This window comes from Hylobates moloch, unplaced genomic scaffold (genome assembly GCF_009828535.3).
Source record: "Hylobates moloch isolate HMO894 unplaced genomic scaffold, HMol_V3 SCAFFOLD_11, whole genome shotgun sequence".
Taxonomy (NCBI): domain Eukaryota; kingdom Metazoa; phylum Chordata; class Mammalia; order Primates; family Hylobatidae; genus Hylobates; species Hylobates moloch.
Window position 1 is genome coordinate 14266578 of NW_026652286.1, and position 24934 is coordinate 14291511.

The window sequence follows — 24934 nt, forward strand, 5'->3', positions numbered from 1 at the left end:
AGCCAGATTGACCCAGCTAAACCAGTCCTAAATTCCTTACCCACAGATATTATATGAGATAATAAATGTAGATAATAAATTTCAGGTTGCTAGGTGCTGGGGTAATTTGTTACATGGCAATAGATAACTTACAGACCTTCTAAACAATCTTCTACCTCTGAGCTTTCCCTCTTCTCCCTCTATCCCTAAAAATACATATTCCACCAGTAACCAGGATGGATAAACTTTCCAGAAGGTAACCAGATGGCATTCTTCCCCTGACCAGAACCCTCTGAAGGCTTCATCTCTCTCAGAATAAAACCAAGGTCTTCCCGCCAAGGTCCTGTCAGTCTAATGCTGGCCCCCTTGTTGAACTCATTTACTCCCTCTCCCCTCATCTGCTCTGCTTCAGCCACAGTGGTCTTCTTTTTTCTTTTTTCTTTTTTCTTTTTTTTTTTTTTTTGATGGAGTCTCGCTCTTGTTGCCTAGGCTGGAGTGCAATGGCACGATTTCGGCTCACTGCCAACTCCGCCTCCTGGGTTCAAGGGATTCTCCTGCCTCAGCCTCCCGAGTAGCTGGGATTACAGGCCCCGCCATCATGCCCAGCTAATTTTTGTATTTTTAGTAGAGACGGGGTTTCACCATGTTGGCCAGGCTAGTCTTGAACTCCTGACCTCAGGTGATCCACCCACCTTGGCCTCCCAAAGTGCTGGGATTACAGGCGTGAGCCATCGCACCTGGCCCACAGTGGCCTTCTTGAACACATCAGGCTCGTTCCCATCTCAGGAATTTTGCACTAGCTACTCCCTCTGCTCAGAATGCCCTTTTCCCAGATCTCTATATGCCCAGTTCTCTCTTGCTTTTCAAGTTTCAGCTTAAAAATGACTTTCCTTAACCAACAATCTAATCCCCTTCATTACCCTGTTCTATTTTCTTCACAATGGTTACCACTACTGATATGTTGTACTGACTTACAGTGTACCCTCACCCCTTTCCCTAGAGTAGAAGCTCCATTCTTGCCCATCTTTTTAAAGACTAATGCCTATTGCTTTTAACAGTGTCTCACATGTAGTTGGCCTTCAATAAGGATTTGTTGTGAGTGAAGAAATGAATGACTCAATTTCCCTTACTTGGAAAAGGAGATGCTGTTAGTACCTGCAGAACAGGTAACCATGTAGAAGTTAAAGTCATGCTATCACTCAACCCATCAGAGGGTGAAGAGATGGCACTTAGCATTTCTATCGCTTCTGGGTGGTGACACCCTCACTCCCCAAACTGAACGGGGTAAGGTGGGCAGCATAGAACTAATGGGACAGGAAAATGACACCTTGGGAATTGTACAAGCTATAGTTATTTTTCAGTCTTTCAAAAAAACTTTTATTCAGATTTGCACAATTCCTCTAGCTTTTGAAGAGAAAAATAATTAGTTATCCTTCCCCTAAAAAAGACTTTATAGGCAAATACATTAAAAGACATTAAATATTAATGCATCAAAATGTGATATGAACACAGCAGGTTCATGAGGATTTTTAATGCATGATTAGTCCCTAAAGAAAAAGCATGGGAGAATGCTTAGGGGAGGGGCCACAGTGAAACTGCAAGTGTCTTAGCGTAGCATCACATCACAGTAAATGCCACTGAAGAGTTATCTCGTATCTGGTTGTGCCTTGTTTTTACTGTTGTTTTTAATTTCAGTAAATCAGGTTGGACAGAGAGATTTCATTTCTTCATGTCTGAACTGGCATGGGGGAGTGCCTCCCTCTCCCATTTGAGGCAGAAAGTGTTCTTAACCAACACATGCTTTTTCTGAAAATTTCATTAAAGCTCAGACAATCTACAATAGCATTATTATTCTCTAGTGTTATTTATTAGATAAAAAGCAAGTCTTCACTTCATCGGGAAGGCAACGAAAGAATAACTGAAATTGTGTTTTTGAGCTAGTATCTCTGAGAAATCTTCCTTGATGTTTTAATTCCAGATGCCCCATAAAGAGCTCCTAAGAAATTAGTAATTCATCCTCTAAGCTCTCTAATTCTTTGCCTGCCTCCCCTGCCCCATACCTTAGACAGGTGAAGTTTGATTATTAATAGGTTCTGAGCCCTACCAGTGAATTCTCTCAGTGACATAAAGGAAGGGGACATACTTTAAAGGGTTCAGGCAGGTGGTTGTTTGCTTCCAAATGACTTAAGATGCAAAGATTTGTATTATTTTCAAAAATCTTGAACTTACTTTTAACTCTTTCCTATTAAACATATTTTCCATGTTTAGAAATTAGCTCAGAAATTCAAATGTCTATTTGGTTTAGAGAGCACCAAACTCTTTTTGCTTTCAAAATCTTAGCTCTCATGTCTGACTTTCCCACTTACATGTAAGCATCATTATGAAACAGACTCTAAAACTGCAGCGATGGTAACTGATGTGGCCACTGAGCTATAAGGACCTATGCCAGCCATCTGGCTAGCAGAATAGTGTCTTTTTTTTTTTTTTTTTTTTTTGAGACGGGGGGTTCGCTCTGTCACCCAGGCTGGAGTGCAGTGGCGCAATCTCGGCTCACTGCAAGCTCTGCCTCCCGGGTTCACGCCATTCTCCTGCCTCAGCCTCTCCGAGTAGCTGGGACTACAGGCGCCCGCCACCACGCCCGGCTCATTTTTTGTATTTTTAGTAGAGCCGGGGTTTCATTGTGGTCTCGATCTCCTGACCTCGTGATCCGCCTGCCTCGGCCTCCCAAAGTGCTGGGATTACAAGCGTGAGCCACCGCGCCCGGCCAGAATAGTGTCTTTTCCTCTTAAAGTTCTTTTTTACATAAAAGAAAAATATTGGAAGCTACAGATGTAACAAACCTGACGGAAAACAAGAACAGTTTTAGAATAACAGCCTGCTACATTTAACATTTATTAATCTTAGTAACTTAAGCCTCTATGAGAAATAAGCCATAAGACAACAGTATTTGAATATTCCGTATCAACAGAATAATTGATTCTCAGAGGCCACATGCCCACAAAAAGTCCTCAATACTTTTTGCAAGCTGGCAAGGTGATGAAAATATACTTTTTTTTTTTTTTTTTTTTTTTTTTTGAGATGGCATCTCACTCTGTCACCCAGGCTAGAGTGCAGTGGCGTGATCTCGGCTCACCGCAACCTCCGCCTCCTGGGTTCATGCCATTCTCCTGCCTCAGCCTCCCAAGTAGCTGGGACTATAAGTGCCCGCCACCACACCTGGCTAATTTTTGTATTTTTAGTAGAGACAGGGTTTCACCATGTTAGCCAGGATGGTCTCGATCTCCTGATCTCATGATCCTCCCACCTCGGCCTCCCAAAGTGCTAGGATTACAGGCGTGAGCCACCGCACCCGGCCGAAAATATACTTTTTTGTTTTATCCACAATTCCACAATTCCATTCAATGTTATTTTCTTCCTTCCTTCCTTTGGTTCATCTTCCAATGCAATAAAATACACTATTGCTTTTATTGGTAAACTCTAACCTAGGATCATGATAAAATGGAACCCTCTGACAAAAAAACAAGTGTAGGTTTTCATAAAGGTCTATCCTAAAATTCTGATGTCTGTTGAGTTTTACATGAGACAAGTTGGTTCTATTGTTTCTATTGGAAAATTTCAAACCTAGAACCTTATGGAATAGAAACCTGTAGTGAAACAGAAGCAACCAGCCCCCCAAATTCACTGGGTTTACTTTTGACAAAAATAAAGTACAACCAAGCAAGCACTCTAACCCTGGAAGGATGGCTTTTTAATAGAGCAAACAAGCAAAAACCTCAACCTGGCATAGTAATTGCATTTTATTCATGCACCCACCTGTTTTATTTCTAAGCCTTATATTTAAATAATCAAAGTGACCTAAATAGAATAAAGAGGCAGGTGGAGAGGGCAGACAAGCAGAAATGGGCAAGGTCAGCAGGGACATCTAGAGCAGGCCAGAATTTCACCAGCTAAGTGGGAAGTGATGGGGTCAGGAACCAGCCCCACTCTCTCATCTTCTATGGGTTATTTGCAGGGAAGGGGAAAAGACATCACTTTGCAAATATGTATTCATAAAGAGAGGAGCCTCGTATGGCACAGTTTAAAGCAAGAAAAAGGGCACAGAACAATCCGCACATTGATTCCATTCAATAAAACAAAACAAAGCAATACAACAAGAAACAAAGATACATGTGTCTTGCCATATGCATAGTAAAAAGGTCAGAGAAAGACATACATTGAGTTATTCGGGGTCCTCTGAGGACTGGGGTGGGTGAGTGGGGCACCTGGAGGAGTGAGTAGTCTTTGATTTGACCTTGTAAATTTCCAGGAAGTATATAAAGAAAGGAAGGAAGGAAAGGAAGGAAGGAGGGGGAGGGGAGGGAGTAGGCAGAGCTGGGAATGTGGGCAGCACCATCTCGGATAGGTGGTGATGGCCATCACAGTATTTAGTTAAAACAACCTTCCCCATATGGCTTCACTGTCCATTGTCTCTGCTGTCACCTCACTCTCTCTACCCATCTCTGTTAGCATCTCATCCTAGGAAGAAAGAGAAGAAAGTTGCTGAATTCAAGTCCCCTTCCCAAGATCTAGAGCACCTCTGACTCTGCGTGCTCACTTGATAGAGCTGATGGCAGGATTTCTAGTGGTCCCAGGTGGGGCAGATATTTCAGGAAAATTCCACAGGTCACACCCCAATTCTGATGTAGAAAGCACAGCCTCTGTGTTACAGGCATGCAGAATTCAGGGAATGACAAAATTTCAACAACCAAATAGGTATGACAGTTTAAACAAGTGCTTTATATAATAGCTGAAAATGGGAACAGGGAGCACACTTTCCCTACAGAATACAAATCCACTGTGTCATTATTTCTTTTTTTTTCTCTGCTCTTACCTTTTTCAGTCTGGAAAAAAAAATAAAAGTGATATTTGAAAACAAAAAATATTCCAACACTAGCTTCAAGAAAGAGTCCCTGCACTACACAAACTCCTTTGAGAGCGAAGTGCAGCTAAGCAGGGTGCTAGAGGGTTTAGCTTTTCACCTGGCATTTCTGTAGGGCTCCACCTACAACCCATTAAAATCCAAAAGGACTTTTCCCTGATATGAAATCAGTAGTGCTGGGTACTTGAATTCTGGCCCCAGTAACCCAGCATCACACACAGAAGGGCCACATGGAGATGAGAGTCAGAACCAAGGTGGGAACAGGAGAGGGAGCTGCACAATGGTGTTGACAGAGGCCATCTATAGACAATGCCACTCCACAACGACGGTGCTCAGATGACTGATAAATAAACCCCAACGCCAATCCTTACAGGAAAGGAGAGATCTGTGTGAGAAACTAAGTAGTTCAGCTTCCCTGGAGAATTAAGACAGAAGCATAAAACTTTTCTTTTTCTTTTCTTTTTTTTTGATGGACAGATCTGTTCCTTTATTGTTTTGGGTTAGTTTCTTCCTGTGAGAAGTGGAGTTGCAATATCTGGACTCAGTGGCACAGACTGAACCCATGAAACTTATCAGGGGAGTCAGGGCAGGAAAATGAGAGGAATCTCCAAGATGAGCAGTCATTTCAGAGATCTGCTGCCTTAGTGGAACTGGTGCAAGAAATTGCGTCAATTCATGTGATTAGAAATCATAAATTTTAGAGGATTTCTAACTAGAGAATTAGAAAAACCTCTAAGCAAACATCAGTTCATTCCACAAAAGGTTTTTCCTAAGGAACTGCACAATTTCATAAGAACAGGGGCGGAGGAAGTGAGACAGGACAATTCAGACAAGGGGTAAGGTGAGAACCCAAGGGATACATACAGACTCCTGGCCCATGTGGGGCAGAACAGGAAGAACCACTGAGGGTCAGAGCCCAGTGGCTGTGTGAGTTTGTGCACACGTGTGCACGCATGTGTGTGCGGGCACGCGTGGGAGCGGCTGGGGGTGGTTCTTGGCGGGAAGGCTTCTCACCATTTCTCTTCCTTGCCTCCTCCTTTGTCACTTTCTGCTGTGCCATTACATTCTGGGGTGAGCGTCTCCCTGAGCTGGGCTTCCCTGATTCGTTGCTGATGACAGAGCCATTCTCACTGGGCGACCTGCTGGAGGTAACCATAGCAACAGGGGAGACGGTAAGTTTCAACTAGAGCAGCCGCCTCTCAAGGTTATTTTATTTGCACAGTTTAATGTCTGTAGCCTTTCATTCCAGTTTAATGGACAAAGAGGAAACGATACAGAACAAGAAAAAAACAAAACCACCCATACTACAGCGTGGGTTAAGCAGCTGGCTGCTCGGAAGTCCGTTTTGCAGTGCTCAGCCTGTAGAGTTCAGTGAGCGCAGCCCTGGGTTCCCATCTCTGTTTCATTAACCAGCACCCCGCCGTGACTATGGGAATGGTGGCAAGGGTGGCATCCATGCAGCATAGCCTCTTTTTAATACCCAGCACTCTGGATAGTGTTGCAGAGTATTTACATCACATGGGAATTTCCAGGGACATGTATCACACGTGGTTCTCTTTAGCTATTTATTGTCTTTACCACATAGACTTTGACTACGAAACATTTCGTTTTCAATTTTCAGTTTTCGGGCTGCTCTTCTCATTCCAAGGAAAGGCATCAATAAGCAAATTTCTGTAGCAAAAACTCAACTATGCCTTATTCTTTGCATAATACCCCATCACTAGGGGCTTCACTCTGTCAGACACACACACATACACACACACACACACACACACACACAAACACATACACAAACATTCTCTCTCTAACTGTGGCAACTACTACCCAATTACATTTTGATTTTGAGCTATTTGTTCATTCAGGAAATACGTTTCATTCATCCACTCTGTGCCAGACATACAGATATGTGGAGACTCTAAGATAGCACCCCACGCCCCCCAAGAGCTCCCCACCAGGATCACCTACTGTGTACCAAGGACTTTACTGAGTGCTTTTAAAACTGCTAATGGATCATTATAATGAGCCACTGATTTGGTGACTGCCACCCTTGTTTAGCAAGTGAGGAACATGAAGCTCATGGAAGTGAAGTGTGTTGTCCAGGACAGAGTAGGAAAGTGGCGAAATCAGCCCTGGAAGCCAGGCTCCCCCTCCTCCCACATCCCAGAACACCTTCCCTTTGCTGTCCCATACAATGACCCCTGATAAGGCAGCCCTTCACACAGGGCAAGTCACAGAGCCTTCTTTCCTTCCTCAGGGCGGGACTCTCATCTTCTGGAACTCTGCCGGGGAATGGGATCCGGAGAGCCCCCACTGAGCCTCATGCTGCCTCTGGCCTCAGAACATGCCAGCCCGTGGGTCCGGCTGAGCATAAAGACTGACTGCCTCCCCGCTGTGGGAGACAAGTGGGAGGCAGGTATCTAGCGGCCTCTGTTCTTCTATTGTCAATCGTCCAGATTTAGAAAATAATGACGTCTATCCCCGACAATGGAGAATTGTCTGGAATAAATGCACTTGATCAGTAGGCGAGCAGCTTCTCAACTGGAAGCTGTGTATCCTTCCGGATGCTCCTCTACCTCCTCTTCCCTTCTCCCTCCTCCTCCCTTCTCCCCTCTGCCTCCCCTGGGAATTTCCAGTTCTCAGTCTGTACACTTTAATACCCTAAAACCCGTGAACAATCAAAGTTGGGATATTTATGGGATAAGGCAGCATCTGCCAAGAACATTCCGTGGCACACTAAAGCCAAGTGGGACATTCCTCGCCAAAGTTCCCTAAATGTGGGAAATGCTCACTATATTCCTTCTTTGGAGATTCCTAATGCACTTTAGCATATCAAAGGCTCTGATCAGTTCTGTCACAGAGAGATTCATCTGGTCTCGTTTAACTCAATATTTCCAAATGTATTCGGTCACAATCTTTCTCACCTTAATACCTTTTAACATCATATAAAATGAGTAATACAAAGAACGTAGTCTGTGAAAACAAGGATCGGTACTAACTTGTTGAATATGTGTTATTTTATTTACCCAACAGCTATTTGATTGCTGAGTGCTGGGTGTGCAAACACCCAAACATAAAAGACACACACCCCTAGATTGTTTCTGGACTCTTCTGGTGAATGGCACCTGCTCTCCCAACTGGCGGCACTGGGACAAAAGGCTTTAATTTGCATCCAAAAAAAATAGGAAAGGAAAAGGCTTTTTATAACCTATTTCACATTCACAAAATACTGAATCATTGATTGATTGATTTTTTGAGATTCTTGATCTGTCACCCAGCCTGGAGTGCAGTGGTGCAATCTCGGCTCACTGCAACCTCCGTTTCCTGAGTTCGAGCGATTCTCCTGCCTCAGCCATCAGAGTAGCTGGGAGTACAGGCGCCCGCCGCCATGCCAGGCTAACTTTTTAGTATTTTTAGTAGAGCTGGGGTTTCATCATGTTGCCCAGGCTGGTCTCAAACTCCTGACCCCAAGTGACGCATCTGCCTCGGCCTCCCAAAGTGCTGGCATTACAAGCATGAGCCACCGAGCCTGGCCTGAATGCTTTTTGTAGCATTTTCATACCCTTTCCCTCATTTGATCCTGAAACAATTTTCTGGCTGCTCCTCTCACTCCAAGGAAAGGTGTTAATGAGCAAATTTCTGCAGCAAAATCCAACTCTGCTTTACTCTTTGCTTCTGTTTATAGACATGTTTACAGGGAGTCATCAAGTCAAAACTTCTGTTCAAAAATAGAGTGAGATTTGTGCCTGTGTGTTTGTGTATGCGTGTCTACTCACATGACAATAACAAAAGTGTTTTTGAAAGCAAGAAAGTGTCACCTGCGAGGCTGCAGTTTGAGGCTACTGAATGCAACAGTCCCCATTCTGAGGACACGGAGCTGGGAAGAACATTCTCGTGTTGAGGATTAATCAACTGCCAAACAAGGCATGAGTCACAACCAATCACTACACTGAAGTGCCCTTTGCAAACAGCTGTAAATGGTTGATTCTCCATCCTGGTCCAACAATCTCAGTCATACACCAACAAAATAGCCTCACCAAGACCCTACACTGGAGGAAAAGGACCCAGAACACCCATCTGGCTGTCTGGAAGTGACTGAACCCTCAGAGTTCAGTGCTAAAATAATTCATAAAAATTGAGATATCTTAATAACTGTCAAACCACCGGTTTCTCCTGGTTTTCACTTGAGAAACTTCTTGGATCATCTAACAGACCCATTCTGAGAGGGAAGGCAGTCTTTACCTAGCAGGAATGAGAAAAATGATATGGCAAGATGGGGAAGCCAGAAACATAAGATTCATAACGGGTTTTCTCTTGACTTTGATGTTTTGAAAATCTTTTCAAATGATCAGAGACTCCCGTGTGTCAGCTGGACTTCAACAGAGAGGAGGTTTCTCTTACAGCTTTGGCAATGATCTAACCAGCCCTTAGTAAAATTATATTTTTATGCTAAAATTATGAAAGTGGCTGGGCATGGTGGCTCACGCTTGTAATCCCAGCATTTTGGGAGGCCAAGGTGGGCAGATCACTTGAGGTCAGGAGTTCGAGACCAGCCTGGCCAACATGATGAAACTCCATCGCTACCAAAACAATACAAAAATTAGCCAGGCATGGTGGCACATGCCTGTAATCCCAGCTACTCGGGAGGCTAAGGCAGGGGAATTGCTTGAACCCGGGAGGCAGAGGTTGCAGTAAACTGAGATCTTGCCACTGCACTCCAGCCTGGGCAACAGAATGAGACTCTTGTCTCAAAAAAGAAAAAATTATGAAGCAAATATAGAAATCCTTCAGGAATATAGATGTTATCTTCTTCATCTGTATTTGTTTCATCCGTTAATATTTCTTATTAAAAATTTGGGGGTAATTGATTAGCAAGAGTAGATTCCTTGCTAATCCAAGAAGTGCTTATTCTAAAAAAATTTAAAGAAAACTTTACACAATTTAAATTATTCAACTAGAATGGGTGAAAAATAATTTTTATTCTTCCTGAAAGTACTATGTTCATATCCTAATTTTAGTAACACTATTTCAGTGTCCTCTAAATAGGTGATAAATAAGTTATTAATAAGCCTTTGTTGTATTTGGCAAAGATCATGATGAGAATAATAGCTGTAGGTAATACTACTTGCAAGTTAATTCAGGTAAATCATCTATTGCTTCTCTGTACATTTCAGCTGTGCTCTGCTTATGCTCTCTCATGTTGGGTGCATGATTGCAGTAATGGTCCTAATTTGTTTGTACATCTCTTGGTCCTAATTTGTTTGTACATCTCTGTCAACAAGCTTTGGGTAGTCTTCTCTCATGCTGAGTCTGGACTCAACCATAAGACTTGCTTTATCCAAGAGGACAGTAGCAACCGTGACACAAGCAAAGATTTGAGAAATGCTTATGCTTTGGGTGTTTTTTGTTTTTCTTGCTGCCCTGCAACCACATTGCGAGAAAGCCAGAACTAGCCTGCTAGAGGATGAGAAACCATATGAACAAAGGCCCTTGCTACCTGGGGTATTCCTGGTAAGATTAGTATCAACAAGTCAGCCCAGCTGATCTGTCACCTGACTGGAGATGCATAAGCAGGCCCAGCTAAGGTCAGCCAAGCCTAGCTGAGACCAGAAGAACCATCCAGCTGAGCTCAGCCCAATGTGCAGACCCACCAAAATAATGAGCTAAAAAAAAATGGTTGTTGGAAGTTATTAAGCTTTGGAGTGGTTTGCTATGGAGCAATAGATAACTAATCCATATGCCCCAACCTTCTTTCCTACACAAGCTGAAATCCAACCCTCTGTTCCTCTGTACCTCTTTCTGAGGTACCAAGAGTTCTTGGAAGAAAATATGCAGTCTTGTTGCTTGATTCCAGTACAAAATGCGGATAACTGATACAGATGATCCCTCCTTCCTTCTCAAATTACTTCCTTCTCTTGGCTTCTTGGATCTTACTCTCTCTTTGTTCTTCTCATGCCCTTCTTCCTGACACTATTCCTTTTTCTTTGTTGATCCTTCCCCATCTTCTGGACCTCTAATCATGACAATGTTCCAGGGTTCAGTTCCTGGATCTTTTCTTCTCTCTATCTGTACTCTCCTAGGTGATCCTTCCCAGTCTCATAGAGTAATTACACACTGACCACTCCTGCATTTATATTTCTACCCTGGACCACTCCTCTAAACTCCAGACTCAAGGTTAACTGAGTTCTCAACATCTCCACTCATATACCTAACAGGCATCTCAAATGTAACATGTCCACACTCAAACTCTTGACCATCACCTACAAACTACTTCTCCTCCAATATCCCCCAACACAATAAATGGCAAATTTACTCCTCTCCACTTCTGTCACTCCACAAGAATCTATCAGCAAATCTTTTCAGCTCTTCCTTCAAAATATCTCTAAACTCCAACCACTTCTCACACCATCCCATGACACCATCGTCTCTCACCTAGGTCATGGCAGTAGCCTTGTAAAGGGTCTCCCCGCATCTACTCCCCAGACGTACAGTCTGTTTGCCACACAGCAGCCAAAGTGAGTCTGTTGTATTTATTTTAATTTTATTTTATTTTGAGACAAGCCCTCACTCTGTCATCCAGACTGGAGTGCAGTGGCACAATCACAGCTCCCTGAAGCCTTGAATTCCTGCGCTCAAGTCATCCTCTCACCTCAGCCTCCCCAGTAGCTGGGACTACAGGTACACACCACTGCACCTGGCTAATATTTTTTTTTTTTTTTTTTGAGACGGAGTCTCGCTCTGTCGCCCAGGCTGGAGTGCAGTGGCGCAATCTCGGCTCACTGCAAGCTCCGCCTCCCGGGTTCAAGCAATTCTCCTGCCTCAGCCTCTCCGAGTAGCTGGGACTACAGGCGCCCACCACCACGCCCCGCTAATTTTTTTGTATTTTTAGTAGAGACGGGGTTTCACCATGGTCTTGATCTCCTGACCTCGTGATCCGCCCGCCTCGGCCTCCCAAAGTGCTAGGATTACAAGCGTGAGCCACCGCGCCTGGCCTCTGGCTAATATTTTTTATATAATTTTGTAGAGACGAGGTCTTGCTTGGTTGCCCAGGTTGGTCTCGAGCTCCTGGCTTCAAGCGATCCTCCTGCCTCGGCCTCTCAAAGTGCTGGGGTTACAGGTGTGAGCCATGCACCCAGCCCAAAGTGAGCCTATAAAACTGCACGCCACATCATGTCATTGCTTTTCTCAAAACCCCCCAATGACATCTGATCTTTATTCACGATAAAATCCCAAGTCCTGACTTTGGTCTGTAAAGCCTGACATAATCAACCTCCAGCAACTTGCCAGACTCATCTGCCACCACTTCCTCCCTAGTTCATGCCAGCCCCCTTGATCCTGCTTCTCTTTAAGCATGTCAAGAAGTTCCCTCCTCTGGGCGATGCACAAACTGTTCCATCTGCTTGGTACATTCCTCCTGCAGATAACCTCGTGGTTTATACCTCATTTCAATCAGGTCTTTCTCAAATGTCACTTTATCAAATAAGTCTTCCCTAGCTTCCTAGCTAAAATAGCACTATGTCTCCTTCTCCATTTCTCTATCCCTTAACTGTGCTTTGGTTTTCTTCTTTGTACTCATCACCACCTGATCCAGAAATAAGTAGATTTTACCTGTTTCTCTATTTGTTTATTATCTATCTCTCATCACCAGATTGTAAGCTGCCTGAGAATAGTAACTGTCTTGTTCACAGCAATATCCCCAGTGCCTGATAAACAGCAAATGATCAATACACATGTTAGATAAAAGGAGGGGAGAAAGGAAGGAAACATGGATGATGTAGTTTTTTCAGTCTCCACAGTGGTCTCAGGCAACAAGGAAGAAGGGAGTTGGCAACGCATGTTGGTTTAGCCAGCCAACGGGGCTTGCCATAGGGTTCATTACCTCTTTATAAGGCTATTGCAAAGTCCTTACAATGAGTCTCTTGGCCTCTAAACTAACCTCTCCCATCTCTCATCCACATTGCCATCAAAGTATCCTTCTAACATATAGGCTAACATCATTCTCTTCCAAAAGACCTTTCAGTGGCTCCCCGTTGCCTAGATAATAAAGGTCAGATGCCTTAGCCAAGCAGTCAAGACTTTCCAAAATTTTAATTTATCTTCTGGTTTCATTCTTCACTACACCCAGCCACTATGAACTCTAAACTCTGGGGACACTCACCATTTAGAGAACATACCTGTCCTTCTTCTCTCCCCACTCTTTTTAGACTGGATGCCCTTATATCTTCCCACCTATTCAGATCCCACTCACTTTTCAAGGCTTAGCTAAAGGATAACCTTCTCCACGAGCTTTTCCCTTTCAGAATTAAGTTCTTCCTCCTGTCTTTACTACAGCCTGCAGTCTCCAATGCAGGCACCGACACCTCATCCTCAGTATTCCAGTTATTTATCTCTCTGCCTCCTCCATCATGAGACTCCTGGGGTCACAAATCAATCTTAAACATTTTCGTAGTCCCAAAGGGATTCTTCAAAGTGCTCTGCTTATAGTATAAACATACTGTTTTGACTGAAATCAGAAACCCCTATTGAGAAATTCCCAGATAAAATACAACTATACTGAATCAAAGGCACTGCTTTTAATATAAGTTTAAAATATAAGTGTGACAACAGTGCTAAATTTGCTATAGTAAATATAAGAACTAAATCTCTGCTGTTGTGGTTATCAGAGACATAAAACCTTACAAAGGGTAGCCCAGGCTAGGCAGGTATTGTGATTCTCATCATCTCCTCTAGTCTCTTTTCAAATATTCAAAATGAGCATGAAGGGGAATTTTTAAAGAGAACTGTGGAATTAACTTGAGGGCATCAGCGTTTCTCATCATCAGTTACTCTCCTGCTGACACAGACAGGCAGAAGTCGGCCCCGTGCCTACCTCTTCCTGGTTTCAGTGGATTTGGCGGTCTTGATGGTGCTTCCATCCTGAGCGACGTCTCTTTCCTGAGGAGCGTCTCTAATGGGCAGTGGGAGAACCACCGTCTCCTGAGTCACAGGGATGACCTCCTCATCTGCCCCTTGCTGGCCCAGGTGTTGCTTGGCATAATCAAAGCCTTGCACAGGCTGCAAAGAGGAAACAGATTTGCAGTCATATTTCTAGTGAAGTGTGACTCTAACCATGGCTTTAAGAGATGACAGGCAGCAAAGTACAAAGATGGGACCAAACTTAGCTTTCTAATTAATAAACAAGAGTTAACTCAAATCTCCATCATTATTTCCGTCTCTTCAAAATCAGAATCCATGTTAATTCCATCCAGCTACAGAATCTCTACAGATAAGACTTGCTCAGAAAAATGAAGACTGTAAACAACATGAAAACAGGTGTTTAAGAACAAACCTCTTTCAAAGATTTTAGACCATGAATTTTAAGTCAATGGACGCTGCAAATGAGAAACAACTCAGTTAATACATTAAATAGGTCCTGTGGATCACCTCCTGCCTGGAAATGTTTGGTCACCCCTTCACTCCATTCTCGTATAGCTTTATGTGTAACAGCACATATGTGACTTTGCCAAGCCACTTGAACTCTGAACCTCAATTTTTTCGTCTGAGAACTGAAGATAATCTTACCTGCTTTACCTCTACCACCCTTGAGTATTAAAGTGGATCACAGATCTGAACACAGAGGGAAGTGTGTTATCACATGTGAAGCCGTACAATCATTAATAATGAAATGGAATTTATGGAGTCACTCTTTAATCCAGACTTCTCTCTTAAGTAGGCTGGCTCTCCTATAATGCATTCCTGGGAAACTGGCAAGGTTTTATTGCACAGTGTCTGAAATCCCAAGTGCATAAGGCAGCTCTGAGCAAAATCTAACAGACATCTATCTAGCAGTGTGGTAATAAAAACCAAGACGCATATTTAAACAATTCCTGAAAGGGTCTCTATTCCGCTTTACACCCCAAAGCAGTACAATGCAGATTTGAGGCAAGACAGTGTGGTGGGTAAAAGTGGCAGTTTCAAAAGCAGATTGCCTGGGTTCAAATCATGACTCCGTCATTCATTAGCTAAGTTACTGAAACTCTCTGCACATCAGTTTCTTCATCAAGCTTAAAAGATGGCCACTGTTATTACGTTAACTGGAGATAATAATAGTATAAACAGGATAAAATTTATATATTTGTGAGAGCAACATGTAATCACTTTTAAGGGGATACTGTAAGGATTAAATAAGAAATTCAAGTTCAGCATTTAGATAAGTGGCTAGCCAATAGTAAGTGCTCAATCAATATTAGTTATTACTTTTGCTTTCCTGATAAATCATAGTCCAGGTGAAATGGACAGCAGTGATTTTTTTCAAGAAAATCTGCAGATGAAATTCAACCTCTGTCATTTAGAGTATATCAGAACTTGATATGATCAGAAGCCCCTCCTTCAGCAGCTAATTTTTTTTTATTATACTTTAAGTTTTAGGGTACATGTGCACAATGTGCAGGTTACATATGTATACATGTGCCATATTGGTGTGCTGCAACCAGTAACTCGTCATTTAACATTAGGTATATCTCCTAATGCTGTCCCTCCCCTCTCTCCCCACCCCACAACAGACCCCGGTGTGTGATGTTCCCCTTCCTGTGTCCACGTGTTCTCACTGTTCAATTCCCACCTATGAGTGAGAACATGCGGTGTTTGGTTTTTTGTCCTTGCGATAGTTTGCTGAGAATGATGGTTTCCAGCTTCATCCATGTCCCTACAAAGGACATGAACTCATCATTTTTTATGGCTGCATAGTATTCCATGGTGTCTATGTGCCACATTTTCTTAATCCAGTCTATCATTGTTGGACATTTGGCTTGGTTCCAAGTCTTTGCTATTGTGAATAGCGCCACAATAAACATATGTATGCATGTGTCTTTATAGCAGTATGATTTATAATCCTTTGGGTATATACCCAGTAATGGGATGGCTGGGTCAAATGGTATTTCTAGTTCTAGATCCCTGAGGAATTGCCACACTGACTTCCACAATGGTTGAACTAGTTTACAGTCCCACCAACAGTGTATAAGTGTTCCTATTTCTCCACATCCTCTCCAGCACCTGTTGTTTCCTGACTTTTTAATGATGGCCATTCTAACTGGTGTGAGATGGTATCTCACTGTGGTTTTGATTTGCATTTCTCTGATGGCCAGTGATGATGAGCATTTTTTATGTGTCTTTTGGCTGCATAAATGTCTTCTTTTGAGAAGTGTCTGTTCATGTCCTTTGCCCACTTTTTGATGGGGTTGTTTGTTTTTTTCTTGTAAATTTCAGCAGCTAATTTAGCTAAGAGATATAACAGGAAAGTTCCAGCAGATTTAACAATCCAGTCTAGAACTGTGGCCTAACCTGCCAAATCTCACCACTGTGTCTCAGAACAGGATGGAGTTTTACTGCTAACTCCAACAAGGCTTTTTTATTTGAGGCTGTCTATAGCTTTGCCATGGACAGCTCCCCCAGTTCCCTGAGAAACTCACTCTGGGAAGTACGATCACCCGCTTCTCTTCTCTGAGACCTACACTCTGACCTATGTGGTGATCAGTAACGTTCTGAGGCCAGGACCTGGGACTGCGTTTCTGAAATAGTGTTTGCTGAGGAAAGGTGGTCTCTGTTCTTTTCCCTCCCTGTTCTTGGCCTACAAGAAACAGAAGAGAGCCTTCAGATAACTTGGTAATGTCTCTCAAGTACTGAATTGCCTGCTCCTTCCATAACCAATTGGTCACCAATTAGATTCAACGTCTGAAATGTTTCTGGAAGCTGACTTTTCCTCTCCAGGTCCACTGTTTCACTATCTTCTGCCTCGGTCTTGTTGCTTCCAATTTAGCTCCTTTCCAGGCCTCCCCGATGAGCTTCCAAAATTATCACCCTTAAAACACATGTGGTTGCATCACTCTCTCATTTAAAATATGAAGGGCCTTGAATGTCTCCCCAAATGCTTTGGCGAGGCATTCAAAGCCCTTCACATGCCAGCTGAAACTGCCTGCCCAGTCTCATGTCCTGTTGGCCCCTTTTGTATCACACCCTCACGCCCCCATTATCCTATTCAGTTTTGTTCCAATGATAGGGACTGTCCTTGGTGCTGAACATATAGTTAAATAACTGGTTCCTCACCCTCAAGGGGCTCAGTTTCAGCCTCATTTGATATTAATGGCACAGTACTAAAGACAGTACACAACTTATATCATTGCATCTTCACTATAGTTCAAGAAGGTAGGTATTATCATGAGTGCCCAGTTTACAGATGAAGCAACTGAGGTTTAGAGAGGTTAAGCAGCTTACCCAGGCTCACAGAGCTGTGATGGAGTCAGCACTTGAACCTGGGACTATGTGACCCAGAGCTGGAACATCTAACCACTATTTGATGAGTCTTCCCACAGCCCTTCCTTTCCTTCTGCAGCTTCCTATCTTGGTTAGCATCTCCTGCCGTACATGGCCTGGCTCCTGTGCAACACTCCTGGCCTGTCTGTGAGGAAATGGGAGGCTCCAGTAGCAGCTAAGACTTCCCAAGAACCTAATGATAGGGAAAGCTGGCTCTGGTCCCATCTCCCGCTTTCTTTCTCCTCCCTCTGGATTTGGCCCCTTACCTTTCACACTGGGTTAAAGTTATCCACCGGATACTTCAGGTGACTGGATGGATATACACAAAGAGAGACATTAAGGAATTCCAAGCTTAAAAGGTGGCTATTGTTATTAGGTTAATTACACCTGTGTTATTAATCACAACAATCCCTGTGTATGTTTGGTACTTACAGCGTGCAAAACACTGTTATCTCATCTCATCCTCCAACAAACCTGTGAGGTAAGCAAGGCAAACATCACAGCCTTCATTTCACAGATAAGAAAACAAAAGCTCAGAGAGGTTCAGTGACTTGCCCAAGATCACACAGCTAAGTGGCGCAGGACTACTACTCCCTCACTCTTCTGACTCCCAGGGTAGCGGTCTTTTAGCTTTCAACTGGAAAATTACCTGAGATTAATCAATTGCCCATTAGACACATTAGTGACTCCTAACCCCAATAATAAAATATCATGAAGTAGCTATAGTTACTTCAATTAGTTTTATAAAATTATCAAATCAAAATAATCTCCAATAATTTCAAATGTGGATACACTGCTAAGACCTTTTAAGAAAAAAAGCATGGGTAACAATAGAAGCCAACTTATAGGTAGTATTATGTACTAGACATATCTCAAAGCGATGTATATATATTAACTCACTTAATCCTCACAATATACGATTATTGTTATATCTCCATTTTACAGATGGAAAAATTGAGGCACAGAGGTTAAGTAACTTTCCTGATGTTTAACTTTCCTATTGTTCCAACGACAGGGACTGTCCTTGGTGCTGAACACATAAAGTTAAATCACTGGTTCCTCACCCTCAAGGGGCTCAGTTTCAGCCTCATCTGATATCAGCTGCACAGTACTAAACACAGTACATAACTTTTCTCATTGCATCTTCACTATAGTTCAAGAAGGTAGGTATTATCATGAGTTCCCAGTTTACAGATGAAGCAACTGAGGTTTAGAGAGGTTAAGCAGCTTACCCAGGCTCACAGAGCTGGGTAAGTTATCCTATAGGTATCCTATAAATAGTATCCTACAGACGGTAGTGGGAAAGAGGAAACTGTTCTTAGGGGGTGACTGGCCTGTCCCAAGCAGATGTTCATGCAAAAGGTTACAGACCCTCCAAGCTCCATCCTGCATCTGGATATGGTCCTATCCACCCTCTTCTAAGGTGGCCTATTCAGGGAAACATGATCTCTTCAATTCTATGAAGGGAAAAACTAGAAAAACGGCTGTACATCCAATGACAGAGTAAAGGGAAGTGAACTAGGAAGAAAGGAGGTGACAAAAGTCATGATGCTGGCCCTCTTGCATTTATCATTTTTCACCATTCTACCTGCAGAAGCCCACCTGATAACAATGGGAATGGAGTATTCCATGGTACCTTGTCTCTGAAGAAGGGTAAGGGTATCCATACCCTGGCCTCGGCTCCCGGGAAAGCCACACTCACCTCCTCTGCTTAGCATGTTAAGTTTATTACTGAGTCTCAGGAAGGATCCCCGGGACTGCCCTCTGGCACTGTAGCCTGAATTGTAAAGATGCAGCGATGTCCCCAGGACTGTCCTCGTAGTCTATGGATTGGCCGTGAAGGCTAACTTTTTTGTTCTGCCTCGTCCTTTGACATTAATTGAATTCTGTTCACACACACAAGGTGGTGAGAAGAGATGCAGGAAGCTCTCTCCTCTCTCCAACACTGCAGTGTCCCTGGGTTGTAACGGCAGAAGAACTGCAGTAAGCAAGAGGCAGTTCCACCCTGCTGGTTTCCCACGATAAAAGGGCTTTAGGAATCAAAATATGCAGCCCAGCCTCATGGAGGGGGAAAACAACCAGCTCCACCGCACACAAGTGAATTCAATCATCTCATGGAACATAAATTTGCTTGATGTTCAATGTCAGCCAGGTATCTCACAAAGCCTAATGCACAGAGTAGGACACAGAAGGAGCTATGGAAAACCACAAACGCTAATCTGTCCTAGCTTCAGACAGCCTTCAAGCCAGAAGCTATGAGGAAATCATGTGTTGCCCTACTCATTTTGGCAGATTAGTACAATTTTGGTTTAATCTATAACATAAATATGCCCCTTACAATCCCATTATGGCATGTTTTGTATTCGTGGATGTGGGTACAGTTAGATTCTGGTTATTACCATTATGTCTAAAAGGCTCATGTTGTAACTAAGCTGAGATGGAGATTAAATACACACTCTTTTTTATTTTTTGAGATGGAGTTTTGCTCTTGTTGCCCAGGCTAGAGTGCAACAGTTCAATCTTGCATCACTGCAACCTCTGCCTCCCAGGTTCAAGCAAGTCTCCTGCCTCAGCCTCCTGAATAGCTTGGATTACAGGTATGTGCCACCACACCCGGCTAATTTTGTAATTTTAGTAGAGATGGGGTTTCTCCATGTTGGTCAGGCTAGTCTCAAACTCCTGACCTCGTGATCCGCCCGCCTCGGCCTCCCGAAATGCTGGGATTACAGGCGTGAGCCACAGCGCCCGGCCGAAATACACACTCTTGGAAGAGTTTCACCTTTCACTGCTTGGGCAATTCCCAATGTACACTTCTTACCAATATCCTGCTGTGCCTGGGAAGCAGGTGCCTTTGTGTCAACTGAAACAGAACAACTCGCTTTGGCATTTGGCTCTTCAGTAGACAGTATCTAAACAAGCTGCGGCATCAAAACAGGTGTATCAGTTTAACAAACAATAAAAATCCTTTGATTTCTTTTGCTGAAGTGAGGTGTGATCATCAAGAAAGAACTAAGGCATGTGTGACCCCCGCAAGGACGATCTCCATGGCTGACATGCATTCCAATGGCTCTGGAATATGAGGGGTAGTTTGCTGTTTCATTCCTACACAGGCAGACAAAGCTCAGATCTTCAGAGCTGGAAGAGGATTCTACCTGCCAAATCTCAGTGTTCAGGTAGGTGTATAATGGAGAAAATGCTCCAAGACTCGGATGTGAGCCTCAGTCACCCCTCTGCTGCTAGCATGACTTTGGACAAACCCCAAAGTCTCTCCTTCCCTTGAGTGTTTTGGCAGTAAAATGAGGATAATAAAACCTTCCCTGACTACGAGCTACCGCATAAGGCTGCTGTGAGGAACAAACGAGGTGACAGACCTCGAGGAGCCCAGCAAATTGTAAGGCATTATTTAAGCATCGGGTATGACAGTTAGTATATTTCCCTCATGGAATATCATGAAGGGAGCAATGTGACCGGAAAATCAGCCTGCAGCATGTCCTAGTCCATTTCTCTCCCAGTCACCGGAGGTGGGTGGTGCAGAGATGTGGAGGCCGCAGTGGGTGGATGGGGCTCCAGGACAGGCTTCAGGGGAGCCACTGAAAGGGGGTTCTCTGGCCACCCAGCCAAAGCCCTGCAGCTTCTCCATCATGGTGGCCTCTGAAGATGTCACTCCAACTTGCATTAGGAGCCAAGAGACTTTGTCTAAGTCAGTTCAGGCTGTTGTAACAAAACACCACAGACTGGGTGGTCTATAAATGACAGAAGTTTGTTTCTCACAACTCTGGAGGCTGGGAAGTCCAAGATCAAGGTGCCAGGATGGTCAGAGGTGAGAGGCCTCTTCTGGGCTGCAGGCTGCCAATGTCTTGTGTCTTCACATGGAAGAGAGCTCTCTAGGGCCTTTTCTAAGGGCATTCATCTCATTCCTGGGGGTTTCACCCTCATGATCTAATCTCCCAAAGGCCCTATCTCCTAATACCATCATATTGGGGGTCAGAATTTCAACATTTAAATCTGTGGACCACAACGTTCAGAACACAGCAGACCTGATTCTACCATCAGTTCTGCTACTTACCAACCATATGACCTTGAAAGAGTTACTTTTCATGGGTAAAAGGAGGGAATCTGATTACATTATCTCTAAAATCCCTTTCAGGTCTCTTTAGCTTTTCGTTTTCTATGCCTCGGTTTCCTCATCTGTAAAATAATAGTCCTTCCTCCAAAGGCAGCTGTGAGAATTAGAGAGCTGCTGTATATAAAGTGCTTGGAAGCACTGATGGCAGAATGGGCATCAGATAACCACGAATCATCAGGTCCTAAGACTAAAAGGAAGGATCTCCTTCAAAATGAGCACCTGCCCTGATGTTTCTGCAGGCTCTGGCAATGGCCTCAAAAGGCAAGTGGGAAAGGCAGGCCGAGCTCCTGCAGGCCTGTCCTCCTGCCCCCCTCCCCACCACTTCCATATACCTTTGCTCTCTGCGGCAGGTTTATCATGGTGTCGGGCTTGAAGTCATTCTTGTTCTTCCTGCAGAGCACAGCAGTGATGATGATGATGATGACCGTGACCACGGCAATGGGCGCCAGCACTGCGGCGATGATCCACAGGTTATTGGGCGGGTTCTTCACCACGGCTGTGGGAAAGAGCCAGCAGGAGGGACATGACAAGCAGCACTGGGAAGAGGAAAGCAACCCCCACCCCAGTCCCAAGTCCTGGACAGAAGAACGTGGGAGGTTAAGAGGGTTTGGGGTTAGAAAGCCTCCACCTCCGCAGCTATGTGACCTTGGGCAAGTGACTTAAGCTCCCTGAGTCTCAGTTTCCTCCTCTGTAAAATGGGCTGTCACTTTGTAGTGTTTTTGGTGTGGTCTCTAGTAGTTGCTCAGTAAATGCTAGACTTCGCTACTACTGAGAGGAAGAGGAGAAAAAGATGGATCAGTAACAATTTTTCCCAGGGGTGACATCCACAAGTCAAAAGAAAAGTGAAGCTGAGAAATGTGCAGATTAGAAATGTGTGCTGGAATCAGGAGGCAAAAGCCACAGAGAAATGACTCTCAATATTGTGGTGTAGTCACCCTGAGAGTGAGCAACGAGTAAAATGTAACATGAGCAGATGGATCTCCCCCAGAATAGCTGGCTGGGAGCTTGGAAATGCCTCGGTCTAGTCAAAAGACTCAGGCTGCTCTCAGAACCAGAGTAAAGAAGAGCAACCAAAGTGATTGGCAGCAGGAAGAATGTGCTATTAAAACAGTAGGTGCCTCGGGGTGAGGGGGCTGGGATGAATTAATTGGAAAGGGCAACAGGGTGATGGTCATGCTCTGTATCATGATAGAGAGTTGGGTTACATGGGTGTATACATTTGCCAAAGCTCATCATATGATTTACTTGAGATAGGAAAAAGTATTGACAAGTTAAAAGGAGAAGTTCCTTCTCCATGGTAGGTTTGGTCTGTAGTTTAAATTAATATATTGGCAATCTGGTTTATACATCAAACTCTTGTAAGCCTGGTTAGCATGAGTTGTTCCTCCTGATCCTGCTGAACTTGGGGGCTACTAGGCAAAACTGAGGCCCAGACCCTAGAATATGAACATCCCACCAGTAAGTGCCACGTGGTGAGACCTGCCTGTGGAGCCAGCCAGTCTTCCTCTCTGATTTCAACCAAGCCCTGACATCAAGTGGTTCCTTATTAGCCAAGATCTACCTCTCATCTGGCTGCCCTTAGGCTCAGAACACTATTAGTACAGAAGAGCTTCTTCTCCACAGTTTTTATCAATCGGTGATTAATCACATTATTAACTTCTGAAAACAGCTCATTAGATAATATGTTTCTGTTGACATTAAACACTTAATTGCTCCTGCTTTTAGTAATTCAGTATTTATATGTGAGTATTCTGCCATTAACATTTTTTAAAGCTTATAGCTTCTGTGAAAAATATCAATATGCCTCTTTATCGTTATTTTATCCTGATGGAGAAAAATGTACAGTGTATCAGTGTATAAGCTAAATAAATACATGCTTTTTTTTATTAGCAAGAATGTCCAGCTTTTACCCAGTTTTATTGTTTTAGTAGAGGTGCTTCTTCTTGGTGCAGTATGTAAAATCCCCTCACCTTCATTTACATAAACAGAACAGATTTTATCTTAGACACATTAATAAATTCATTTAACAGTCAAAACAAGAGTAACGTTAGGTCAACTGAAGTCACCCAAACTCAATGTCGTGTTCATTGGCATAATTACCTAAAAGTACGAAGTCATGCCTAAAGGTGAAAAGGAATGAAGGGTTATTTAAACTGCAAAAATTTCAGTAGAGGACTGATAGGAAAACCCATTTCCTGAGTGCCTACTGTGTGTTAGGCGCTGTGATAGGTCCTTTGCCTGCGTGCTTTTCTCATCCCCAATATGCTGATGAGGAAACTGAGACCCAGAGAGGTCAGACCTTTCTATGAAAAGTCACTTCTCTGAAATAAACAGTTAAAGTCGGTTCCGAGTTAACACACATGAATAGAAGTGTGTGCTTATGTGCAAGCGTAAACACACACACACACACACACACACATACACACACACATACACACACAGTATTTGTCAGAAGGAATGAAGTCAGAGTCCAAATAATCTAACACAAAATAAATTATTCTCACGTACAGCAAATGTTGAAAGGAGAAGGCATCCATTCAAGTGTTTCCAGTTTGTTTTTGTGGCCGTCACCTATGTCTCAAATATTAGAGCTCATAACTGGGGTGACTGGATGCAGGCGAGAGTCCTCCCGGGGCCCAGCGGCTGGCTAGTGCTCAGTCCACATTGTTCTCCCACCAAACCCTCCTGTGGCTTCTCTTCCCAATGGGGGCCCAGCCCGTGAGGCCCTACCTGACCATGGCCGCTCTTTCGTGCCTCTGACCTCACAGCTATGACTCTGCTCCCTCAATGACCTCGGTGCTGGGTGTCAGACTGTCTTCTCCCTGCCTGGAACCTGGCCCCCAGATATCCTCAGGGACCCTTGCCTCCCTCCCTTTCTTCAGGTGGTCACTCAAGGGTTACTTCCTCAGTGATTCTCTTCTCGACCCCCCAACAATTTAAAATTGCAACCACTATCTTCTCAACATGCCCTAGCCCTTCCCTGCCCACCTTTTCTCCATAGCACTAATTAGCGTCAAACATGTGATTTATTTAGTTTCCTTGATCTGCCCACTCTAGAACATAAGCTCCACCAGGGCAGGGATTTTTGTCCACTTCATTCACTGCTGTATCTCCAGTGCCCAGAGCAGTGCCCTGCACATAGTAGGTGCTCAATACATATCTGTTAAAGAAGTGAATGAGCATGAGTCCTCTTTACCAGAGGGTCAGCCTATTTCTTTAAGTGGATTTTTTTTTCTTTTCGTTTCTTTTTTTTTTTTTTTTTTTTGAGACAGAATCTCACTGTGTCCCCCAGGCTGGAGTAATGGCATGATCTCGGCTCATGGCAACCTCCGCTTCCCAGGTTTAAGCCACTGTTGTGCCTCAGCCTCCCAAGTAGCTGGGATTACAGGCACCCACCACCATGCCCAGCTAATTTTTTTATTTTTAGTAGAGACGGGGTTTCTCCATGTTAACCAGGCTGGTCTCAAACTCCTGACCTCAGGTGATCCACCCACCTCAGCCTCCTAAAGTCCTGGGATTATAGGTGTGAGCCACTGCACCCAGCCAAGTGGCATTTTTTCAGATAAACGTCTGGTGGCCATGTAAAGTAAACCACTTCCTGCTCTGGTGTACTTCTCCTTGGGGTG

At 43.8% G+C, this 24934-nt stretch overlaps 1 protein-coding gene across 5 annotated transcripts in view; it reads right to left on the reverse strand.

The window, feature by feature from the left end:
* Window positions 1-24934, reverse strand: part of KIAA1549L (KIAA1549 like) — a 307083-nt gene that overhangs the window by 75765 nt on the left and 206384 nt on the right. For 4 of the 5 annotated variants that reach the window (XM_058446946.1, XM_032166307.2, XM_032166305.2 and 1 more), the window contains 3 exons: window positions 21641-21804; window positions 13764-13948; window positions 5912-6039 (listed from right to left, as the gene is read on the reverse strand). In XM_058446946.1, the coding sequence (XP_058302929.1) occupies window positions 5912-6039; window positions 13764-13948; window positions 21641-21804 (477 nt within the window). The remainder of the gene's footprint in view (window positions 1-5911; window positions 6040-13763; window positions 13949-21640; window positions 21805-24934) is intronic. The other variant, XM_032166306.2, reaches the window with a different exon arrangement.